This window comes from Adiantum capillus-veneris, chromosome 2 (assembly GCF_014529385.1).
Source record: "Adiantum capillus-veneris isolate H3 chromosome 2, ASM1452938v2, whole genome shotgun sequence".
Taxonomy (NCBI): Eukaryota; Viridiplantae; Streptophyta; class Polypodiopsida; order Polypodiales; family Pteridaceae; genus Adiantum; species Adiantum capillus-veneris.
Genome location: NC_140932.1, coordinates 87168881 through 87192157, shown reverse-complemented (window position 1 = coordinate 87192157; position 23277 = coordinate 87168881). Strand labels below are relative to the sequence as shown.

Here is a 23277-nt window from a genome sequence, read left to right as displayed (position 1 = left end):
TCCCCTGAATTAATTGCTTGATAGCTAGGCCATGCCTACTTGCTACCCATAGAAATTGTCATTGGCATTGATTGCACCTTGTGCATAGAGCCAATGATGTAAAGTGCTCACCGTTGCATACATATACAACAATTGGAAGCCTATCTACTGTTAGGTTAAGGTAGATTGGTTAGTGTGTCATTCATGGCATAAGCATGATTAGAATAGAGTTAGCTTAGGGCTTGATATTGGACACATAATACACTAGAGTATAGTTGCAAAATGATAGACTTACATCTATTCAGCATAATGTGCTTCTATATAGGCATATACAAAGAGACATCCTTTTGACACATGAGCATAAAATGTGGCTGCCTATGCACAAATAGGATGTGACTGCCTATGCACAAAGACAAGTGGTTGTGCTTTATACAAGGATTGTAAGAGGTTCTTCACATGGGTTATTGACACATGACTTTTCTAGGTGGAAGAGGTTGTTCACCCAAGAGATGCAACAAAAGCCTGCATCCCAACAACCCTCCCCTATGTGGGTTTTGGTTGCATATCACTCACACAATCCTCCCCTCAAAACACACTAGGGTGAGACACACAAAACACAAGCCTCCCCTAAACTCAAAGGGTGTAGGCACACAAAATATCAAGGTGTAGGCACACACACAAGCCTCCCCTGGCACAAATAGAGGGTAATGTATAATTGAGAGAATGATCACAATATATCATCATATACCATGCCAATATTGTTGTCGTTCTCTTCGTCAGAATCTTCAGTGGTGGCGAGATTGATTTTTGCTTTTGCTTTATCTTTGAAATGCTCTTTGTGATTGGTAACTTGTGAAGATTTATCTTTGAGTCTGCAATACTTTGTAGCATGGTTGTTCTTGCCACAAATCTGATAAAGGTTGACAATATACCAATCCTTTGAAAGATGATTTATTCTGCCACAGTGTGTGCACTTTAAGTTCTTTTTGTGATTCCAATTGTAGCGGCTGGATGAGACCACAAAAGTGCCATTTGTCTGTTGTTGATTGCCTTTGAGTTTCTTCTTGTTCTCTTGAAGAGAGTTTATTACATCTTCAATTTTAGGGATTGGGTCTTCCTCTTTAAGCACTGTTATAAGGTCAAAACTTGCATATGGAATTGCTTTGAGAAGCACAACAATTTGGTCTTCTTATCTACATGGCATTTTATAAATGTCAACTGTGTGCAAATACTTTTGAGCCTATTGACGAGAGATGACACATCTTTTCCAGGCTCCATAAGCAATCCGTAAAGTTGCATTTTTAATGCAATGTTGCTTGGCAATCGCACCAAAATGCTGCTCTAAGGTTATCCATAGCGTTGTGTGCATTGGTGCAATAATCTAACTAATGCACAAAGTTTCCGTCAAGGGATGTGAGCAGAATGCCGAGAGCTTGCTCATCTTTAGCTGCAAATTGAGCTAATCTCTGTCGTGTTTCCATTCTGTCATTGTCATTTGGTGGCTTAATGACAAACCATAATTGCTTTCGCATTAATTAGCCCTTGGTTTTGCTTGCCATGTGTGCAAACCATGGCCATTGAATTTGTTGATTCCCTTTTCTCCCATGATGGTGCACTCCCGTGTGTAGTGGGAGGAAGGTCTTACCCGAGTGATTTGGGCAGTGTCTAGTCCTCGTGATCACTTAACCCTAACGGGTGTTACAAAGCTATTTGTGAATTCACTCTCTAATAATATGGAGCACCCCTTCACAAAACTTGCGGTATATTTCGAGGCTCAAAGATTCAAAATTGATGATCACAATTTTTTTGAAGGACTTTGGTGAGCACGAAGGATAGGAATCGTGGGAGCACAGTGAGAAAGAACCCTTTGAAGCCCAAAAAATCCCTTTGAATGGTTGATGGGGAGCTTTCAAATGCCCTTGGAAGCTTGATGATTCTTTGAAGATTTGGTTCTATGCTTAGCTTATGTTGCTCTTTTACTCGAAAAAACTACCCCTTGGTAAGGGGCTTTGAATGTGTGGGATATATATCTGAACAAAACATGCAATTTTAAGCTCAAAAAATGCCAAATCTAGAAATTGGCAACATTACGTTGAAGTGTGATTCGCAGAAGATGATAAGCATGGGCCGTGGGCCAACGGGTAGAAGTGATTAGTGTAGCTACAGGCACGGAGCGCGATGAACAACCATTGTTTTCAGGAATTTTGCTGTTGAAATTGGGAGAATGCTTCTCTCCACAATGCCAATACTGCGGCCCATCTTGGAGAGTTGAAGCACCTGGCTTTTGGGTTGTAAAAAATAGTCTGATGTTTTTTTTTTACCGTGAGAATAGGGGCTCACAAAACCATATAGTAGTAGTGAAAAATTTCAAGGCTTCTTGAATGTGAACTTCAAATTAAAATACAAAATAAGACCAAGAAGTTTTACAAGCTATTGATGACAAGCAGGTGCACGCCAAGTGGGGCAATCGGTTGCTCACGATGATGAGCACACCAATAGTTGGTGACGTTAGCAGAAAATTGTAGTCGAGGCTATTACAAGCTGTTGACGAAGAGCAGGTGTGTACGTAGCTATCAAAATTTTTGATGGGCTTGATGACATGGCCAAATGAATCTTGTATGGTGGGGCCTTGATAAGTTGCAACTGTTGACGTTTTGCAAGTAGGGTCATGGATCAAAAGAGGCGTAGTAGTGAGACTGTGAGCTCAAATTTGGCAAAGCGGATTGGATGCAATTCAGCGTGCGGGATACAATGACCGAGTGTAGCAAACGACCGAGGGGAGTGGTGGCGCCAAGCTTTGAAAATGATGGGGGGAGATGAACAATACAGCAGACGAGGGTAGGTCAGCATGCAACCTCGCAAAGCGATGGGCTTCAAGCAATTAAAACGTTGTAGAGCAGGCAAGTCGTAGGTAGGTGAGAGGCAAGGGCCCGTGTGTAGGGAGAGGGCGAAGAGCACGTGCTGGATTATGAGGCTTTAGGCCTTGGTTGCTTTTGACAGGACCGTATGCAAAGTGGGCAGGTCCCCCTCCTTTTCCCTTTTCGTGTGTATTGCGTCCTTGGCCTCTTTTGCTTCAAAAGTGGAGGTTCTTCCATGTGGTTTTGTGGAGTTTAAAGACCACCTAAAGCCCTGTTTAAAAAAAAATAAAAAAAATGTGAGCACCAAATGCTCTCAAGCACACACACTTACACACAAATCCTCCGAGCTATTCCAAAAAACCAAAAGAACCAAGCTCAAAAGCTCGTTTTGAATTTGGGTATTAATTTGTGATGCTCAATTAAAAATATGTGTGAATAGGCTTAAACGAAAGCTAGGAGACACAACTATGCACACATTAATCACAAGAGCATTTTACTAATGCAAAAAGTTATTGATTAGGTTAATTATTATGCAAGAAAAAGACACTAAATTGATGGATAATAATTATTCTCTTAATTAGTTATAATTATCTCACCAGGGTAGTGGCCCATGGACGTGCCCTCAATGGGATAATTGAAAAAATTAACTGGAGCGTTTATTAGATGTATGAACAATAATTGTATTGGTCAAGAAGAGGCAAACAATGTAGCATAGAGAGAGTAAATAGGATCAATTGTTGTCAATCCTTGATCTAATGTCAATTGATAGTACCTTGGCACATAAGAGAAGCCTTGCTTTGCATAAGTTCATCAAAAAGATGAGATGGAATGCAGCTCAAGTGTTCATAGCTAATAGGTGATCGTGGTGATACACATATGTCAAAGCAAAAAGGAGTCGACCTTGTTGAGCTTTCGTTAAGAAAATCAGCCTTGCCAAAGCGTGTATACATCCTATTGAGAATGCTTAGATTGCCCAATCTTGAAATAGATAGCTTAGGAGGAAACTTAGCTGTCAAATTTCATCTTACTGCCAATCTCTACTTGATTGAAGCAATGTTTGCTTGTCAAGTTGGCATTGTAGAAAATCTTGCAAAAGTGTATAAGTTCAAAATTGAAACTTAAAGGTAACATACTTACCAACTTTTGCAAGCACTTTCCTTGTTTGGCATCGAAAGTCAAAACATCTGGTGGTATGATTGCGCTTTCAATGTACTTCACATATCTATTTGCCTGCACATTGGCAAGCTACAATGGCTTTGAAGTGATTATGCATCCAATGCGTGGAACTTGCCCCTAGAAGCCTTGCTTCCCCCCTCCTCTAGGTAGCACAGGGAGGAGATATAAAAAATATAGTAGTTGTTAAGAATCCATGTATGGAGCCTTGCTCCCTAGTTGAAACTAATGCACCCTGGTGCATCTTATGGCATTATCTTATTAAACAGAGTTAAAAGAAAATTAACCCCGTCGGTTGTCGACCTTGTCGAGTAATCTATCAGGCTAAAAACTTAAAAACATCTACAATAATTGTAGAAACAAAGCGTACCTGGGGTTGCCCAATACTGCTGGCATGTATCCTCAAAATCTCATTGGATTTGTCTTGCCGATACTTGGTTGTTTGGAAACTTTCCTAGGAGCCATGCCCTTGCAAACCCAAACTCCATCTAGAGAGAAAAGTGTATGCCGTATTTTTGAATAGCAATAAATAGTCAGCCTTGCCAAGTACCTCTATCATATAAGCCATAGGGTTACTTTACAAGCCACAATCCTTGCTTGTACTTGCAGTACTACAATTGGATAATTGTTACCTTTGCCTCTTGACCGCTTTGGAGCAAGAGCCTTTGCTTGAAAGTGGTCTTAAACCTCATGTTTTTTCTTTGTTAATAGTATTTTTGTCATAAATTTGTGGTTCATAATCACTTTCACAAGCCTTGATTGTACCATGATGTCTTAAATTGCACAAGTGGGTAAAACGTTTCATAGCAGCACACAAACTTATTGCATACCATAGTCGTTGAGCATATTCTTGAAAAATGTGTCAACAAAATCACAAGCACATTTGTACCTTTTTAATTACTTGCATCAACTTGCCTGGTCGACCATTGTCTTGTGTGTCTGATATGTCCTATTTGAGAAAAACAAGCAATAAATACCATTTGAGCCCTGGTCCACTGGTAGCAGGCTTTCGTGTTTACATCAGGCTCGATAAAGCCTTACTTCTCCTTGTACTTTTGATGGGATTCATTTGGAATCCATTGCCAAAATGAATCCTATAATATTTCCAACTCACCTTGTATAATTCTTGGGCTCACTTGGAGTTCCGCAGTTGTATATGCTAGTTAGAGGGCTCAAACTTAAACCCATAGTAGAAGGGATTGTGGTGAAAGCCTTTATGCAAGGAGGCTTCATTCTGGAGTATCCACTCTCGAGGATCCACTTTTGAGAGCTCCCTCCCTCTTGAGTGTTCACTATATGGCCTAGCCTTGAGCTTAATGCCCATGCTTAAGTGAGGAAGAGAATGTGTCACATCAACCGAAATATCTCACATAGAGCATCCCGCAAAGTCATAGAGGACCCCAAGAATCATCAGTATTGGCAGATAACATGGTCGAAGAGCACAAAGGTGGGATGATGGTTGAGGGATAGATATTTATAAAACAATGTGGGCAATCCATCGTATAATAGTAAAGGGAAGCAGGGTTCAATGCCAAGGGTGGTTAGGTTCTAGATTTGGTAAATGCAAAAAAAAAAAGAACATGGGTACAGATGCAGTTGCACCATCCTTAGGGGATTTGCACTTGGGAGAGAGGAGATGAAATTGGTCATGGAACAGGTTCAAACGCACAATTCATGTGGTTCTGCAATAATAGTGTGGATCACACATGGAGGATTTGTAACACAATTACCCAATGCCCTGCAAGAGTACCTAGCACTTGGCCAGTGGAAAGGGGAATAAACTTGAATGCTTCAGAGCTATTGGAATTGGAGACAAGAGGCTTCACATTCAAGAAAATTGCAGTAAGGGAAACCAACAAGGTGCGTTATCGACCCGGGGTATCAATTCAAGCATCAAAGAGAATTGAATCATCCGTAACTACGGAGGCACAGATAGTTCAACACACCGTTGTGAAGGTAGGCATGCATGAAACATTCATGATGGAGACATCTTCATCACAAGTCCAGGGAGCGAGGTATGCAGTTCACGTTGCCAATAGTCCAATGTGTAAATGTGGAGACTTTGTAGAACGAGTGGCGTAGAGCAAACCATATATGGCCTGCAAGCATATTTACTACATCTTTCTTTACTATTTTGGCTTGGATTTGAACAATAATATGTTTATCCATCAAAGAAGTGGACAAATGAAGATCTGCTACGTGTGTTAACTTCCATCGGATGAAATAGACAATAATTTTTGCTGAAATGTTTTGTTTGGTTTTCATGGTGCGCATACGAGTATTTATGACACAATTGTAATTAATATTGTATTTCTTTTTTGGGAAATTCATAATTCGATGGGGTGTTCATTATGTCTTATTGTTAGTCCACCGATGTGTGCATGGTGTGCTTTATGGGTTGTGGGTGATATATGCTGGGTAAAAATGGTTATGTTTGATGGATACCATGGTTTAATGGACGGGCTTGTAGCTGACAAATGAGGAAATGCTACGTGTGATGAATTGTTGTCTTACGAGTATTTATGACACAATTGTAATTAATATTGTATTTCTTTTTTGGGAAGTTCATAATTCGATGGGGTGTTCATTATGTCTTATTGTTAGTCCACCGATGTGTGCATGGTGTGCTTTATGGGTTGTGGGTGATATATGCTGGGTAAAAATGGTTATGTTTGATGGATACCATGGTTTAATAGACGGGCTTGTAGCTGACAAATGAGGAAATGCTACGTGTGATGAATTGCCGTCTTACGACATAGAAGCTAATTTTAATTAAAAATATTTTCCTCGAATTCCATGGTGCGTAGAAGCTAAATAAATTGTTTTATACCATTTGGCAAATGTAGTGGTCTAATATGGTGGCATGTGTCTACTTGACATCCCACTCTGTAGGGATCTTAATTTACTCTAAAGAACATGTTGGTTTTATATTTCTAATAACAAATAAAGCTCCCTCTCAAAAGCTCTCTCCTGCCAGACCGTGGAGAGCTTTTTCATTGCTTGGACTGCCGTAGTAGAAGTTTTGGAAAAAGCTTCCTTAAAAGCACCCTTCAAAATCTATCTCCATTCCCATCCCTGTTGTTCTCACCCAGCAAGTAATAAATAGTACAAGCACATTCCTGAAGTAGAACTCGACTTTGCCCACAATGAAACCACTTCAAAGTATTGTTTATTGAGCTTAACATACCTACAGATAAAATTGACGTCATCAACGTTCCAATCCAAGACGACTCGTTTGCCTGTCCGTTGATTGCTCTAATTGAGCATGTACTATTTTTGCAAATAATATGTCCTCCACATTTACTTCTCTTGGTTATAGCCGGATACTATATTTGAACACGCTTAACCCAACAATGGCCGTCATACTTTTGTTCCATCCCCACCATTTTAGAAACACCTTCTGGTACTAGATCGAGCTTGTAAATGCAATCACCATTATACACTTGTGGTACTTATACAACCCTCTTCTTAATCAAACACCTAGAAATCATCATGTTTAGCTTGGGGTATTGGTGGCTATTTAGCCCTATGTACTCCAATGTACTATACATCTTGTCAAGCTTAGAACCAGAATTAATTATTTTATTCTTGTTCTCTTCTTTTATCCAAACATCTTCCTTTGGATCTTGGCACAATGATCTAGAAGACGACGCGTTTTTCCCCTTTAATTGATCAACAAATCCTTTTTTTTCGTCCAAAAAGCTGTCAAATAGCTCAACCATTGCCACATTCGATGTTGAGGACATAGCTATGCCTAAACTGATGTTTGTACACTTGAGATTTTTGTAGACAAGGTTGAATCCAATATAAATTGAAAATGATCACCAACTATCACACCATCTTTCAACCTCTATGAATGCCTATATAAGAGGCTTATAATATCCCTAGTGCATAATCAAGAGTTATTTCTACATTCTCTATCTCTACTCTCTTTGATTACACACACACGCACACCGTGAATGCTACACTCACAAATCCTCCTTAATCCCTATAATAAAACCTACAAATTTGTAAACTTTTAGTGTAAAACCTTAGAATATAGTCAATTAATCTCTAAAATTTTATATATCTAGGTTTTTCACACATTTAGACATTGCATTGCTCATGTCATAAGAAAATTCCAACTATGTGATTCCCTTTGGAAATAATTCTAGGTGCTTGGTGTCATACCCAAGGATGCCTCCTTTTTTTAAAGACAATCCAATCCTTTGCATTAGTTAGTTTTATACGATTGTGCCCATACTTGCGTGTTGCAAGGGTTAAAGAATAGCGGGCATGCTTAAAGCTACCCACCTTTATCGCTAGGCCACCTCCCCTTAACAACTTCATGCCTTCATTTTTTTAGCAAGGGGTTGGTATTGGGCTCTCTAGTCTATTCAAACTTATAGGAACACTTGTATGTTTCTTCACACTCTATGAGGAATCCTTTTTTGGTACTTTGCATCCTCTCTTAAATAAACTAGCCTTTACAAACATTACATCTCTCTTTACAAACATTACAAGTCTTCTTTGCATGCTTCTATTCATTTCCTAGTTTGTATGTCTCCACTCTAGGTTTTGAGCAACAATCGAGGCTATACTCAAGGAGAGAGAGATAGATAGATAGTTCTATTATCGTCCTGGGAGGTCAAATATGACCTATGGGACCAAATGAACATGTCACGTGGTGTGAGTGGAGTTCATAAGTGACTCTCGATGCTCAAAAATGGCTGAAATGAGCGTCGCAATAGAGAGTCCACATCGTGGTTGGGAGAGGAAGGTATGTAGGGAGAGCTCATGGCTGAATATATGGGGAAAAGAGGACCTAATGTGGTCAAAAGCTGAGCACTCAAGTAGTGTGTGGTACTCACTCTCTCGCACTTGACGAGGGCATAAGGTGCAAAGTCGATGACACTCCTCGCCAGTGCCCCAACGTCCTGTCTCGCAGCGTAGAGAATGGGAGCTAAGACGAATGGAGGCAATGGTACGGATCGCACTCAACGGGATGGGCTCAAGGATGTAGGAATGGGTTCGGTTACCTCGTTTCGAGAAGAAGAGAGATTTGTAGTTTGGGGCAACGTGTGTGGTGTAATGGCTGAAGCGAGAACCTCCGGATTTCTCCCAAGCCATGATACATTGGCGTTGTAAGAAGGCCTCATTAACTTGGGAGTCGATCGACGCATCCTTGACCAAGTGACATGCATCCCATCTTCCAAACCATTTCTTGATATCAAGCATCCACCCCGAACTTAGTATTTTGCTCTTGCATGTCTTTTGAACCTTTTGACTTGCTTCATATGCGATTCTAGGAAGTCGATGCAAAGGGCTACGTTGTGTCTTACGCATGTACTCCACAACCCTTTCCATGCCCAAGACCTCAATGGGAAGCGATCCGGACTCAAGAAGTAAGAGCATGTAGGGTGTTTGTGTCTTGACTTGGAGAAAGTTGGTGAGAAAACGCTTTTGGACATTCTCAAACTCTTTCCAAGTAGACTTCCCGATGCTTCCACCCCACACCTCCACTCCATAAAGAAGCACCGGTGTCACCAATGTGTCAAAGAGGTACTTTTTGAGAGCCCAACACTTGATCTCTCCTGCATTGCACATGTTCTCAAATGCATAATAAGCCCTCTTTCCGGCTTCCAAGCGACGCATTGCACAATCATTCCATTTATGATTGGATGGAACCTCAAGGCCAAGGTACTTGAAGTGATCTACCACAGAGAGCTCCTCAAACAGTGTGCGTATCTCCCTTCACGCTAAGTTCTGTGTCGCCGCTTGCAAGTACGGACCCGCACGTGAGAGTACCTTTAAAAGTGTCGACTTCAACAAGAATCTTCTCTCTCTCTCTCTCTCTCTCTCTCTCTCTCTCTCTCTCTCTCAATTTTTCTGTGCGATTATCTATGAACTTTACACTGTTTTTTCCTTTCTTTTCTTTTTTTTAAATCAAGGACTTCTTTGTTGACATTGCCTTTACTCTCTTCGTAAACCCGGAAAGCAGACTGAGATGGGGATGTCTGCCTCCTCTACTAGCACATCCGAAGTCGGGTCAAAACCATGTCGCCACTGTCGAAAGTGGGCGCGTGATGCTCGGATGGCCAGTGGACTCATAGCTATGACCTTGGAAGCCATCTCGAAGGTCTCGAACTCGATCTGGTAGTACCCCCGTCCAAGAATCTGGACATCCAAGATCTGCGAGAAGGCGGGCCTGGAGAAGGTCTCGCAGCTCTCCTCTGCTAGGACAGGTGCCGAGAATTTTGCAGTCAAGGTAGTTTCAACCCGTGTACAACGGAGCACCCTTCAAATTTTGGAAAGTATGTTTTATTCTTCTTCTCTTTAATCGATAGTCTCTCTTATTTTTCTTCTTCTTCTTCTTCTTCTTCTCTCTCTCTCTCTCTCTCTCTCTCTCTCTCCAATCGAAGTGAAAGATAGTACCAACGTTTGTCTCTAAACGCCTTGTTTGTATTTTTCTACCTATTGTTTGTTTTTAATGTCTATGTTTTCCTTATTTATGCTTGTTTTCTTGTTTTGAGGGGTGTGAGAGTGTTATGCTACTCGAATGTTAGTTGGTGCGTATTATTTGCTGATTAATTTTGTGTTTGTTGGATAGCCTTACAAGTATGGTTGGTTATGGGGATCTAAGATCGTTGCTGATTTTTGGACATCTTCGGCTTTGCACATTCATGTTCTACTACTTGAAGAGTGTCATAGCCTTGTTGATTGCTACCAAGGAGTGTCCAAACCAACAATCCATTTGTGGAATATTTTACATTTAGAACCAGTGGCCCACCATGCACGAATACATATATGTATGGTTGTGGCTTCTTCCTCACTCTTGGAAGACCGCCACATTTCACATAGCCCTTTGTATTTATCTTAAAAGTTTGTGTTTACAAATTACGTAGTGTAAATATGAAGACGTTCTTCTCAATGAAATAGACAAGAACGCTCTATCCCACCCCTATTATCCTACAACCCTCTATTGAAAAGAGTTCGAACTCCCCATAATATTTTGTAACTTTCCATTAAAATTAGTTCAAATTGCTCTCAAGTTTGTTGCAGCTTCATCTACCTTGATCCACGAAAGTCAACTAGCCATTGTTTTCACTAGTCCTCTAATTGCTTCTACCATATGTTGGTTACAGAAAGAAAACATTAGATTTTTCTCTATGTCAAAATACAAGTACTATGGAGAGAATTATGGTAAGTTCTTAGTCATATATTTTAATAAAATTTCAAGCTGCTTTGTCAAAATAAATTATAAAATTCTTATATTTGTTTGTAGAGATCACCTTTTTTATGTTTGTAAAAGCCAAGTCCTAGTACCTGGTGTTACAAAACTATGGAACTCCCTTCAAGGACTAGTTTCCAAGTCATTGGCAAGTTAAAGACGTAATTTTATACTTGAGCATGTATTGATTAAGAGCAGAATTTTGTCCTTCCAAAGGTCCTCTCATGGAATTGGGGCTATTGTAGTGCAGTTTAACAACTATAAATGACTTTATATGTTGAAACCAAGAAACTGCATATTTTTCCAACTCGCTAACTTAATTAAATCTCATTGCTTGAACTCTATATTGTATTTTTTTATTTGTGCAAAAACTCTTGAAAATATTGAGTCCTCCATAATAACATTGAAATCAAGGTCTTAAGTGCCCCAATTGTGTCTATACCACACATTTAGTTGATCTACATGAAAAGTTTGATGTTATTAAGGTTTTCAGTGCTAATGTCTCAAGAAATAAAATATTGAAGTTTTCCCATGTGAAGTTTTGAATATTTGAAATGAGCCAACAATTGTTGCTTATCAAAGACACTTTTACTTGTCACCTTGAAACCTCAATGGAGAGGATAAGCAATGTATCACTTTTTAAAACTCACAAATACATTAAAAACTTATTTTTTTTCATATACAACGATATGGTTGAAATGGCCATATCAAACACATAGAACTTTCCATTACTTTATATAATCTCAAAACAATTTTTTTGAACATGAAACTTGCAATGATCTATAGTACAATTGTGGAAAAATTACTACAATTTTCTACAAGGTCTCTTCATTTTTTCATGAGCTTATAAAGTCAATTTTTTCAAAGTGTCAATCTTTTCAAAGTGTCAATCGAAATCTTACGAGGGTCCAATTGATGAGTATAGTTCTTGATCATGATAGCTTCTAAAATGCAAGGTTATAATTTTAAACGACACTCTTGCTAACATTTTTAAGCATATCAAGAGGATTTTCTTTAATATGACATCTAATCCAAGTAGCATTTAATATAAATTTGTTAAAAAAGGACAAGTATCCCGTTTTGGTACCAAACTAGTGCTTACATTCCACATTCACCAATCCCCAAAACATGAGTTGTGATGACTTCCTCTTTCATCTTGCACATAGCAATAGTTTGCAGTTCTTGATCACTACCACCACAATTAAACAAATTCCTTTGATGCGAAAGAAAACCAACCCCATTTCATTCAAGCAACTTGCGTTGGATCGTACATGTGACCATGGTTGTTCAACTACCAGACATCAAACATAGTCAGAGCAAACCACAAACATCCTATTCACTAACTTAACACCCAAACCAATCCCAGTCGTTGACATTTTGAAAGCAAGATGTGTTGATTGCTACCAAGGATGACTAGAGGTTGACTCTCCTTCAGAGTTTCGATACAAAGCTGATGTGAGATGATGATGTGTATTCTACTAGTGTGCACCCTTTGGCCTTGAGATCCAAAGTTTGATATTGGACTCTTTGGTGGAGTTCTTGGCTTCTTCGCGACTTTGGAGACGCTTCCTTTTGTTTCAACTCTCTACTACAACCATCCTTTCTTCCCTTGTCACTAGCCTTTGATGCATCACCCTTCTTTTGTTACTTTGTATTGCTGATGGTTCTTCCCCTATGGTCTGGTTAATGGTGTACTTACAAGAAATTTTTCATTACCGGTTCCAACTTATAGTAGCTATGGCCTTCGTAATTTGAGTCTAAGCCCTCCTTTTCTTGCAAAATAAAAAAGGGTGTGCATGCATGCATGTGTGTGTGTGTGTGTGTGTGTGTGTGTGTGTGTGTGTGTGTGTGTGTGTGTGTGTGTGTGTGAGAGAGAGAGAGAGAGAGAGAGAGAGAGAGAGATTTCTTTTTGGGCTATCCCCTACAAATTAAACAAGTTACCGCCAGTCTCAAAATGAGCTACAATGTCGATTGTAGGAAATTCCGAACCAAGAAAATTTCTACCATACACTGGCCATTCTGAATGGCTCACCGTGGAATAAAACCTACTTACAACCTAAACAAACACATTAGCATATCAAGTATTCCAACTTCAAGACAGCTGTTGCCTCACAATTACAATATGCTCTGCCTCAAGTATGGTCCTAAAACCTTGAAGCCAACCTACATACAAACACTCCAAATCACTGACACAAGATTTACCTCCTCACATTCTTAGGATGTAATATCACTAAAATCATTGCAAAGGTAGTAGATATGTACAATCTACAAAGAAATAATGGTACATCTATAATGTGTTAACATGGAAAAAACAGCAAATGGCTCAACCCCTAGCCTATGTACCTAATGCATGCATCACATGCAATTGGAGCAATCCACCTATTCGTCGCATCAAAATGTGACAAAAGATCAAATGGCTCATCCCTTACCATATGTACCTAGTGCATGCATCACACATGCAAATGGAGCAATCCACCTATTCGTCGCATATGTACAATCTACAAAGAAATAATGGCACATCTATAATGTGTTAACATGGACAAAACAGCAAATGGCTCATCCCCTAGCCTATGTACCTAATGCATGCATCACACATGCAATTGGAGCAAACCACCTACTCGTCGCATCAAAATGTGACAAAAGAGCAAATGGCTCATCCCTTACCATATGTACCTAATGCATGCATCACACATGCAAATGGAACAATCCACCTATTCGTCGGATCAAAATGTGAGTCACCACTGGCTGTGTCAGATCATTCATCCCTATTTTTTAAGTCTCTTAGCACTGTTCTGTCTTTGTTGCAGTTTGACAGATTCAGCATCCGAAAGGACCTGAGCTTTTCGGCTGCTTCTCCCCAGAAAAGAGCCAAGCTTCGGTATATTGGCAGGACTAGAGCTCGCACCCAGCAGTTTGTGACGACTATGGGCATCAGTACCACCAAGATGTGCATCCTTCTTTCTTGCTTGGTTCTCTGGGCCATGCAAATTTTCCTCGATTACAGCTCCAAGGACAGCTTCACAAGCATCACCCTGCCTTGGTTCATTTAACCAGGTCTGCATATCTGAGCACTCTGAATTTTTGTCCAAACTGATGGTTTTAGGAGAACCTCTTCTACCCCCTCCTCTTGGACTTTCAGCAGTATGCAGAAGCCCTTTATTACGATTCAACCTCAAACCCACCACGTTGTCAGATTGAAGTAGACTATAGCCATACTCAAAGCCTTCTTGTGACTCAATTACGCATTCCTTCAAACGTTGCCTCAGCACCCCAAGTTCCTCCTCCTTCGTTTTCAGCTCTTTTTGAAACAAACAAAACCTTTCATTCTCAGCTTTTACATTATCTAACATGTATGAGTCCAATTCCCCTTCTTTCTGGAGTTGCAAAATGTTTCGAGTGCTCTTTGCCAGCTTGTATATGTCAGCTTGCCATGACTTCCACAAAAACTGTACCTCAGCATTCAATGATTGAGAAAGATTATTCCAAAACTTGTCAAAAGCTTTATCCACCTCCGTCTTCACAACTTTTGCTGCATGTGCACCAAGAGCATTTCCCTCCAAAATCAACCTTAGTGTCTCCCGGATATCTGTTGACTTGCTCCGCTTCTTCAATTCCTTAGCAAGATACTTTAAAGCTCCATTATAAGCTTTTCTCAACGCTTCACGTACCTGACCCAGAAGGCCTCCATCAATGCCCCCACAGAACCACTTTGCACGGAGTCGATGCAGTGATAATTTCCAATTATTTTCAAGTTGATCATGCAGAGTGATAGCCATAGGCAAAGTATCGTTATTAATCTGTAAAAATGCATGCACAATTGTTAGAAGAAACATTGGAAAATTCTTGACATTTTGAAAACTCCATACAGCTAAACCTACAATCATGCGCATTCTGCTGCCAACAAACCACTTGAATTGTTAATTACCTTCTGCTATTTGGCATGCCACATGGGTGTATGCAGCTGTATAAGACTAGTTGGAGCAAAAGAAAACGGATATTTCAATAAATGTCAAATTTGTTTTTGAAACTCCGAAAGCAACTCTCTCCTCTCTTCCTTCATATATGTGAAATTGACCCGACAGTCATGCCACTCGACCTCAACCCTACCGTCCCACGTTCAAGTATCAACTGAGCTGGCATCGGATTGTACACCTCTCTCTCCCCCTAGTAGTCCCATGTGTTCAAACTTCAACTCTATCAACTAGCTAGCATCAGATTGTGTATCTCTCAACCTTTCTATCACCCAAGTGTGGTAGATTGGTTATGCCATTTCCCTCTTGAATAACAGGTCTTGAGTTCAACTCTCATCCGATAGATCTTTGAGGTCTCTTGGGATAGTTTCCTACGACGTTAAAATCCTCTTCTTCTCGTGTGTGTGTGTGTGTGTGTGTGTGTGTGTGTGTGTGTGTGTGTGTGTGTTTGTGAGAATAAAAAGAGGAAAACGGTATAACCTTTCTATCACCCAAGTGTGGTAGATTGGTTATGCCATTTCCTACGACGTTAAAATCCTCTTCTCCTCCTCCTCCTCCTCCTCCTCTCTCTCTCTCTCTCTCTCTCTCTCTCTCTCTCTCTCTCTCTCTCTCTCTCTCTCTCTCTCTCTCTCTCTCTCTCTCTATTGCAATCAAACGTTGGAGAAATCCTGTAAACTTTTGAAAATGGCCTACTCCGGCCCAATTTCGGTAACATAACGACAGTAGAAGGCTTCAAAAACAAGATTTCCATGCACTAGGCGACTTCCCGTGCACATTAGAGCACTTTGACAAACCTTGCAAAGAAATACAGCACGCTGAAAATTCTATTTTTTGCCTCTAAAATGCACCGGAACACTTGTTTCACAATTCCCTAGCTTCCCCGAAGCTCCTACGACTTTTTGGCATCAAAAAGGGTCGAAACCCTAAACCTACAGAAATTTACAGCAAGCTGCACTTCTCTGTTTTGGGCTTCGTGTCGTGAAATGGTCGCATCCATAGCAAGCCCTCCAGTTCCGCCCCTGTAGGGCTACTTGCCCTTCGATTTAAACAAGATTTCTCGCAAGAATTCTCTCTCAATCAACATGTACCTGCAGTGGATTAGCAGTTAACTAATCCGGTACATGTACAAGAGGCTCTTGCCTCCGCAATCGCGCATAAACCCATAAAACTAAAACACAAATGAATAGCCCTTGAGCTGGGCATCACAATTCTGTATTCATAAGGGGAGAGAGGTGCACAAGAGGGGAATCATCGTGATACTTAAGATAGAGGAGAAGGCAAGCTTTCCATTAAAGTTGTAAACATGTACCCACTACTCTCACACACACATTGTAGGCTCACAATGAAGAGGAAGACAGCCCAAATCAGACAATGAAGAGGTTGCAGATTTACTCTGGAATCGCTAAGTGTCCTTCATGCCCATGTAAGTTTAAATTCCTAGTACCCGCCAACATAGATACAAATGACTTAATGAAACCTCATACTTCTGTCATTTCTGTCTACGATAGAAGTGAGAATTATACCTTTCCCCTTCAGCAATGTACACTTCTATTGCACTAAATTTGTATGTGTATATGATGTGCTAGCTCCATCATCACCCCTCTTTTGAGCACGTTGAGTTGGGGCATACATAGGTGGTAAACCAAAGGCTTCAAGATAAAGTTGCAATACATTTGGTGACTATGAGAGTTCATTCTCTTCTCTCCACTTTGCATCCATAGGTGGATAGTTCTTGAACTTCACCAAATAACGTCGTGCAACTTTTCCCTTGACTTTTCTCTCCTATTGCCAAAATCTGCTCAGGTACCAAGATCTCATCAAGTTCCTCATCAGAAGGCATATCTTCTGGCACATCATCCACAAGGGATTTTAGAAGAGTCATATGAAACGCATTATGAATCTTCTAAGTATCACACAATTTCAACCTATAAGCAACATCGTTAATCTTGTCAAGTACTTGAAAAGGCCCATAGTAACGCAAGCTGAGTCTACACTTGAGGTAATGCATCTGCGTACATTCCATTTACGCAATCAAAAGCAAATACCACATTGGCAACAGTGTTGGGGGGGCCTTGAGAGGGTTGGTTGGGATCCCATCGGGAGTCTCTCTCTCTCTCTCTCTCTCTCTCTCTCTCTCTCTCTCTCTCTCTCTCTCTCTCTCTCTCTCTCTCTCTCTCTCTCTCTCCACCACTGACCACATCTTCGTTCTGCGCTGCCTCATTGATGGGGCAAAGGCGCGGAAGAAGAGGCTTTACTGCTGCTTTGTGGACTTCCGCAAGGCCTTTGACACAGTCCCACGCGAGAGACTCTTCCAGCGCCTTCACAACATTGGGGTACCAACAGAGATGACTTGGGCCATATATGCTCTCTATGAGAGGGTGACGGGTCGGGTTCGTTGCCCAGGCGGGTTTTCAGAGACCATTGCTAGCACCATTGGTGTTAAGCAAGGATGCCCACTCTCCCCGACACTCTTTGGGCTCTACATCGACGAGATCTCCGACTACATACTGCGAGCAGGGGGGGAGGGGAGCGACTTGGCAGGTACTCCGGTCCACATCATGTTATATGCTGATGATATTGTGTTGATTTCAAAGTCACCCGAGGGCTTGCAACGCCATCTTGAGGCCTTGGACGAATTCAGCACACACAGGGGGTTGACTGTGAACCTTGGCAAAACCAAGGTTATGATCTTTCACACATCCAGTGCAGTGAGGAGCGCCGCCACCTTCACAGCAGCAGGAGGACAGGTTGATGTAGTCACCTCCTATGTCTATCTTGGCATCACATTCACCAGCCTACCAGGACCCTTCACTATGAGGCAGGCTGCTGTTGACAAGCTCACCCGAGGATATGCAGCTCTGGCCATGCTAGAGCGGAGATGCCACCAGGCACACTTTCAGGAGCCCCGCACGAAGGGGTGGCTTTTCGACACCTTAGTCACCCCGGCCTTGATGTACTCGGCGGCGGTATGGGCACCAGGATTGACAGCTGACCAGTGGACACAGCTTGAGAGACCACAGGTATGTATGATCTCACGCTTGCTCCGCAGCAAGAAGACAGTGCCACATGACATTATTAGAGCCGAGCTCGCCACACCACCTATGGTTGTAGAGGCACTATTCCAGACAGTTTGCTTCATCCAGAGGATGAGAGAGCTACCTCCTGACAGACTTACCCGTAGAGCATTTGAGGCAGCTATACAGCTATCAGAGAATGGGCATGAGAGAGCATGGTACTCACAGGTCAGAGCATGGTTTGAGGGACACGGTCTTGACATGGAGAGCCTACCACCATTCCAGTACGACCCCCATTCACCATATGTTCACCTCTCTCGCAGTGAGAGGAACTTGGTATTGAGACAGGATCTGTGGCAGCTATACACTAGGAGAGTCTGGGAGGCACCTGGCTTGGGGACAAGGATGTCAGATTACAGAGACCAGTTTCTCACCATATTGTCTGGGGGGTTCATACAGAGACCACGCTACATGGACACATATATGCCACATAGCTAACGGGTGGCGATTGGTCAGCAGGTGGCTTCACACAGGCTAGAGATTGAGATCGGGAGACATACTGGTGTTCCCAGGGAGGAGCGAATCTGCAGAGCCTACACAGAGGAGGCGGAGAGTGAGGAGCACTTTGTATGTAGATGCAGAGCATACACTGAGATCAGAGACAGGTATGAGGCCTTATTCAGAGGACAGCCCACTCTCCGAGAGATCATGGAATCTCGAGATCAGAGACAGCTCGGACGTTTCTTAATAGAGATACAGAGCCATCGGGACACACTACTACAGCCACACACAGCTACACAGACAGAGGGGAGACAGTCGCAGCTCACAGACTTCTTTCAGAGGATTTCCGCCCCTCCCTCACCAGACACTCAGAGGGGAGTGACACTCCCACAGGCGGAGGTGAATCGAGCTAGACGACGACCACGAGTCACAGGCTACAGGGACGCGAGTTCCCACCACCGACAGATCGAGGAGATCCGAGCCCGGGAGCGCCGTGCCACTGAGGAGCGAGTGGCTCAGATGAGGGCCGACCCGACAACTTTCATTCGGGTAGCCTTGGCACCAGACCCGCCCATGTACCACATCTTACATCCCCCCATTAGTACAGGATGGAGCTAGATAGCTTGATGCATTCTCATGATTGTACTACCTTGAGCATATAGACATGCATACACCCCTAGAGATAGAGCTCCATCCCTCCTCAGATACTCCACTACCTACATTCAATTCAGTTTTGTATCAGTTTTGTTTCATTTGTCTTTCCGATAGACGGATGACATACACACCATGTACATTTGATTTGTCTCATAGGCCGATTTCGGCCTGACATAGACGTTAAAAATCTTTCTTTCTTTCTTTCTTTCTCTCTCTCACACACACACACAACACATCAGAATCTAATTCAGCTAGATATGAGGAGCACATGGATACAGCCAACACAATAGTTCGCCATTAAGAAGGCTTTCTATAGAGAGCATCTTCTCCAACTAACAGAGAATGGATATGTGATCAGACCGGCCTATATGGACACGCATTTATCCCATGGGATACCATGTGCTATTGGTCAGATGCACACGTTATCGCATCAATTGGAGATTGAGACTGGCAGATTCAGGAGAGTACCGACAGAGGCCACAATTTGTGAGTTGTGTCACATGGAGCCAAAGACAGAGTTACATCACATTTGTCATTGTCCAACATACTATAAGATACGAGGCTGCTTTCATTGTCTATTCAGAGAGGGCTTTGGACCATTGCCTAGAGTCATGAGATATCAAAGTCAGAGATGCCTCGGGCTGTTTTTGCTAGAGCAGAGTCTCTTGAAGAGATCAAGCAGTGGAAGATCGCTGGCTTCTTTAGAGTAGAGACTCGGCAGTCAGATGAGCAAGCTTCATAGCAAGAAAAAAAGTTTGCATTTAAGGAATTCACATTGTTTCCCGATTGTCCGTTTTGTCAATCGCTTTTACATGTTTCTTCCTGTTAGGGAATAAAGGCCTAAGTGCCTTGTACTTATAACTTATAAGTTAAAAAGACTTATAAGTGAGGGGGCCCAAGTGTGAATGGCCCCCTAGTCACTTACTCATATACTCAAAGGTGAAGCCCAAATAAAACATAGCGTGACTTTCCCAGATTTTGACGAATTCTCTCTCTCTCACGTTTTTCCCTGCGCAAGCTTCTTCTGCGCCACTCTCCCCTTCTCCTTCACTCTCATTGCACAGGACAGCAAGTGGGCTCTCTCTCCTACTCCCCCAACACATGGTATCAGAGCTTTAGGGTTTCCAAGAGAGCCATCTTCGCAACACAGATCAGAATTCTGTTTTTGCTCGCTGCGGGAAGGATATTCAACCGTTTTCGATCAACTCTGTCGCGAAGGGATCCTCTCACCGTGTAGAATCGACCTCCGGTGACAGTTTCCCCAAAATTAGGGTTTCAAAAACTGGCGAACAGCAGCCTATTTCTGCTGAAATTGACCAATTTCGGGGTCAATTTGATGCAATTTCATTAGGGCAAGTCTCACAGGTCAATCTTACAGGTGTTTCCACCAACGAGGTTCTGAAAATTCAGCAAAACAGGTGTTTACAGGTCTGATTTTTGCCTTAAAACAGGGAATTTCAGCAAGCAAATGATGTATACACCTTGTGGAAACCTTTGGTAAGGGTTTGGCAGTGAATGTACGCCGTTTTGGGGTGATTTCACGTGAAATTTGCTCGCTGTTTTTCTGTAACAGCAAGCTGTTTTTTGCCCGATTGCGCACATTTGGGCGTGTTTAGGTTGGCAAAACAGGGTTTCAGTGTTTGTAATCACTCAGAATGGCTTCTAGCAGTGAAAGTGGCAATTTGTTGCACATTCGCAAGCTTGAAGGTGCCCATAACTTTGCTATATGAAAGAAGCAATGTTATAATGTGATGTTGCAGAAGAAACAAGCGAAACCTATTAAGTTACAGGGTGTAAAACCGGTTGATATGGAGGTTGAAGAATGGGAAGAAGTGGACGAGTTAGCTCGCTCCACGATCATGCTTTCGGTGTCTGACAATTTACTCTTCAATGTAGAGAATGAGCAGACAGCATGGGGCATGTGGAAGCGTTTAGACGAGTTGTATGCACAGCAGAGTGCTGCCAAGAAAGTGTATTGGCTTAAGAAGCTTATGGATCTCCGCATGAAAGAGGGCACGCACATGTCTGTGCACCTCAATGAATTCAATTCTATTTTCAGCCAACTGACAGAGCTGAAATTCACGATTGATGAAGAGGTCAAAGCTACTTTTCTGCTATGCACATTGCCCGAGAGTTGGGATGTATTCCGGACAGCTCTTAGTAACTCAAGTGCGTCACTTAAGTATGCAGATGTAGAGAGTTCTCTCTTGATGGAAGAGATGAACAGGAAGAACACCACAGGTGGGTCTTCTAATGCATTGCACTTGAGAGGCAGGTCTCAACAGAGGGAGAAATCTGACAGTAAGGACAGGGCACGCAGCAAATCTCGTAGGAAAGATGTTGTGTGTCATCATTGTGGAAAGAAAGGGCATTATAAACGGGAATGCTATGAGTGGAAGAAAGAGAAGAACAAGGGTGCTGAAACTGATGCAAAGGACAAGGGAAATGCCAAGAAGAGCACTGTGTTGATTGAGGAAATCAATGTTGCTAGTAGTTGTGACAGTGACAGCAGCACTGATGTACTCAATGCCTCTTCTGTGGATGCACATACCCTTGCTATGGGTTCTGATGTGGACATGCATACTTGGATTCTTGATTCAGGTGCCTCCTTTCATGTAACACCTCATAGGGATTGGTTTACACAGTACTCAGGTGAGGTGCAGAGCACTGTTTATTTGGAAGACAACTATGCATGTGACATTGCAGGTATTGGCAGTGTCCAGTTTTCTTTTGCTGATGGTATGACTTTTGTTTTGCACAAAGTGCGTCATGTGCCACAACTCAAGAAGAGTTTGATTAGCACAGGGCAGCTAGATGATGCAAGCTATCACACCACTTTTGGTGATAGCAAGTGGAAAATTTGTAAAGGGGCCCGGATTGTAGCCAAGGGTTGTAAATCGGACACTTTGTATCCTTTGCATGTATCTAGTGTGCGTGACCATGTTGTCGCCGTAACCGAGCAGCCAAATGTTTCTTTGTGGCATGGCCGGTTGGGACACATGAGTAAAAGAGGAATGGAAACTCTGTCTCGTTGTGGTTATTTGCCGTGTTTGAGGTATGCTGATTTTTCTCATTGTGAGCACTGTATTTACGGTAAGCACAGTCAAACACCGCACAAAAGGTCACTTTCTTTGAAGTCTGACAGGTTAGACTTAGTGCATTCCAATGTATGTGAAATGCCACAGTTGTCCTTAGGGGGAAAGAAATATTTTGTCTCGTTTATCGATGATGCTACACGTAAGGTGTGGGTGTATCCAATACGTGCTAAAAGCGATGTTTTGGATACTTTCAAGAAGTTTCTTGCGTTTGTTGAGAATCAAACTGACAAGAAGCTTAGGTCTTTGCGCTCAGACAATGGGGGGGAGTATGTATCAAAAGCATTTATTGACTTTTGTGCTACTAAAGGTATTAAAAGAGAGCTCACGGCTCCTTTTAATCCCTCTCAGAATGGAGTTGCAGAGAGGTTGAACCGGACTATCCAAGAGAAAGTTCGGAGTATGCTGTCACATGCTGCATTACCTCATGGTTTTTGGGCAGAAGCTGTGCAAACAGCTATTCACTTGATTAATCGCTCACCTAGCAAGGCTTTGGGTGGAAAGGTGTCTGAGGAGGTGTGGTCTGGCAAGCCACCCTCATATGCACATTTAAGAGTGTTTGGTTGTGAGGCCTATGTTCACATCCGGAGTGAACTGCGCACCAAACTAGAACCAAAGTCTCATAAATGCATTTTCCTAGGATATGGTGAGGATGGTGAAATGGGGTATAGATTATGGGATCCCGCATTACGGAAAATCATACGCAGCAATGATGTCATCTTCAATGAGGATTGCATGCACAAACAGCCCACAAAGGTCGAGGAAGTGCGCCGGGTTGTTTTTCGTGAAGATGTTACATATGGACAGCCAAGAAGGCCCAAT

General features: G+C 42.1%; 1 protein-coding gene across 2 annotated transcripts in view; it reads right to left on the bottom strand.

Annotated features, from left to right (window-relative positions):
• Positions 1 to 13407: 13407 nt before the first annotated feature.
• The window catches only part of LOC147463128 (uncharacterized), a 38900-nt gene continuing 29030 nt past the window's right edge, over positions 13408 to 23277 (bottom strand). For both annotated transcript variants that reach the window (XM_086487430.1, XM_086487421.1), the window contains one exon: positions 13408 to 15017. In XM_086487430.1, coding sequence (XP_086343556.1) covers positions 13986 to 15017 — 1032 coding nt within the window. In that variant the 3' untranslated portion in view covers positions 13408 to 13985. The remainder of the gene's footprint in view (positions 15018 to 23277) is intronic.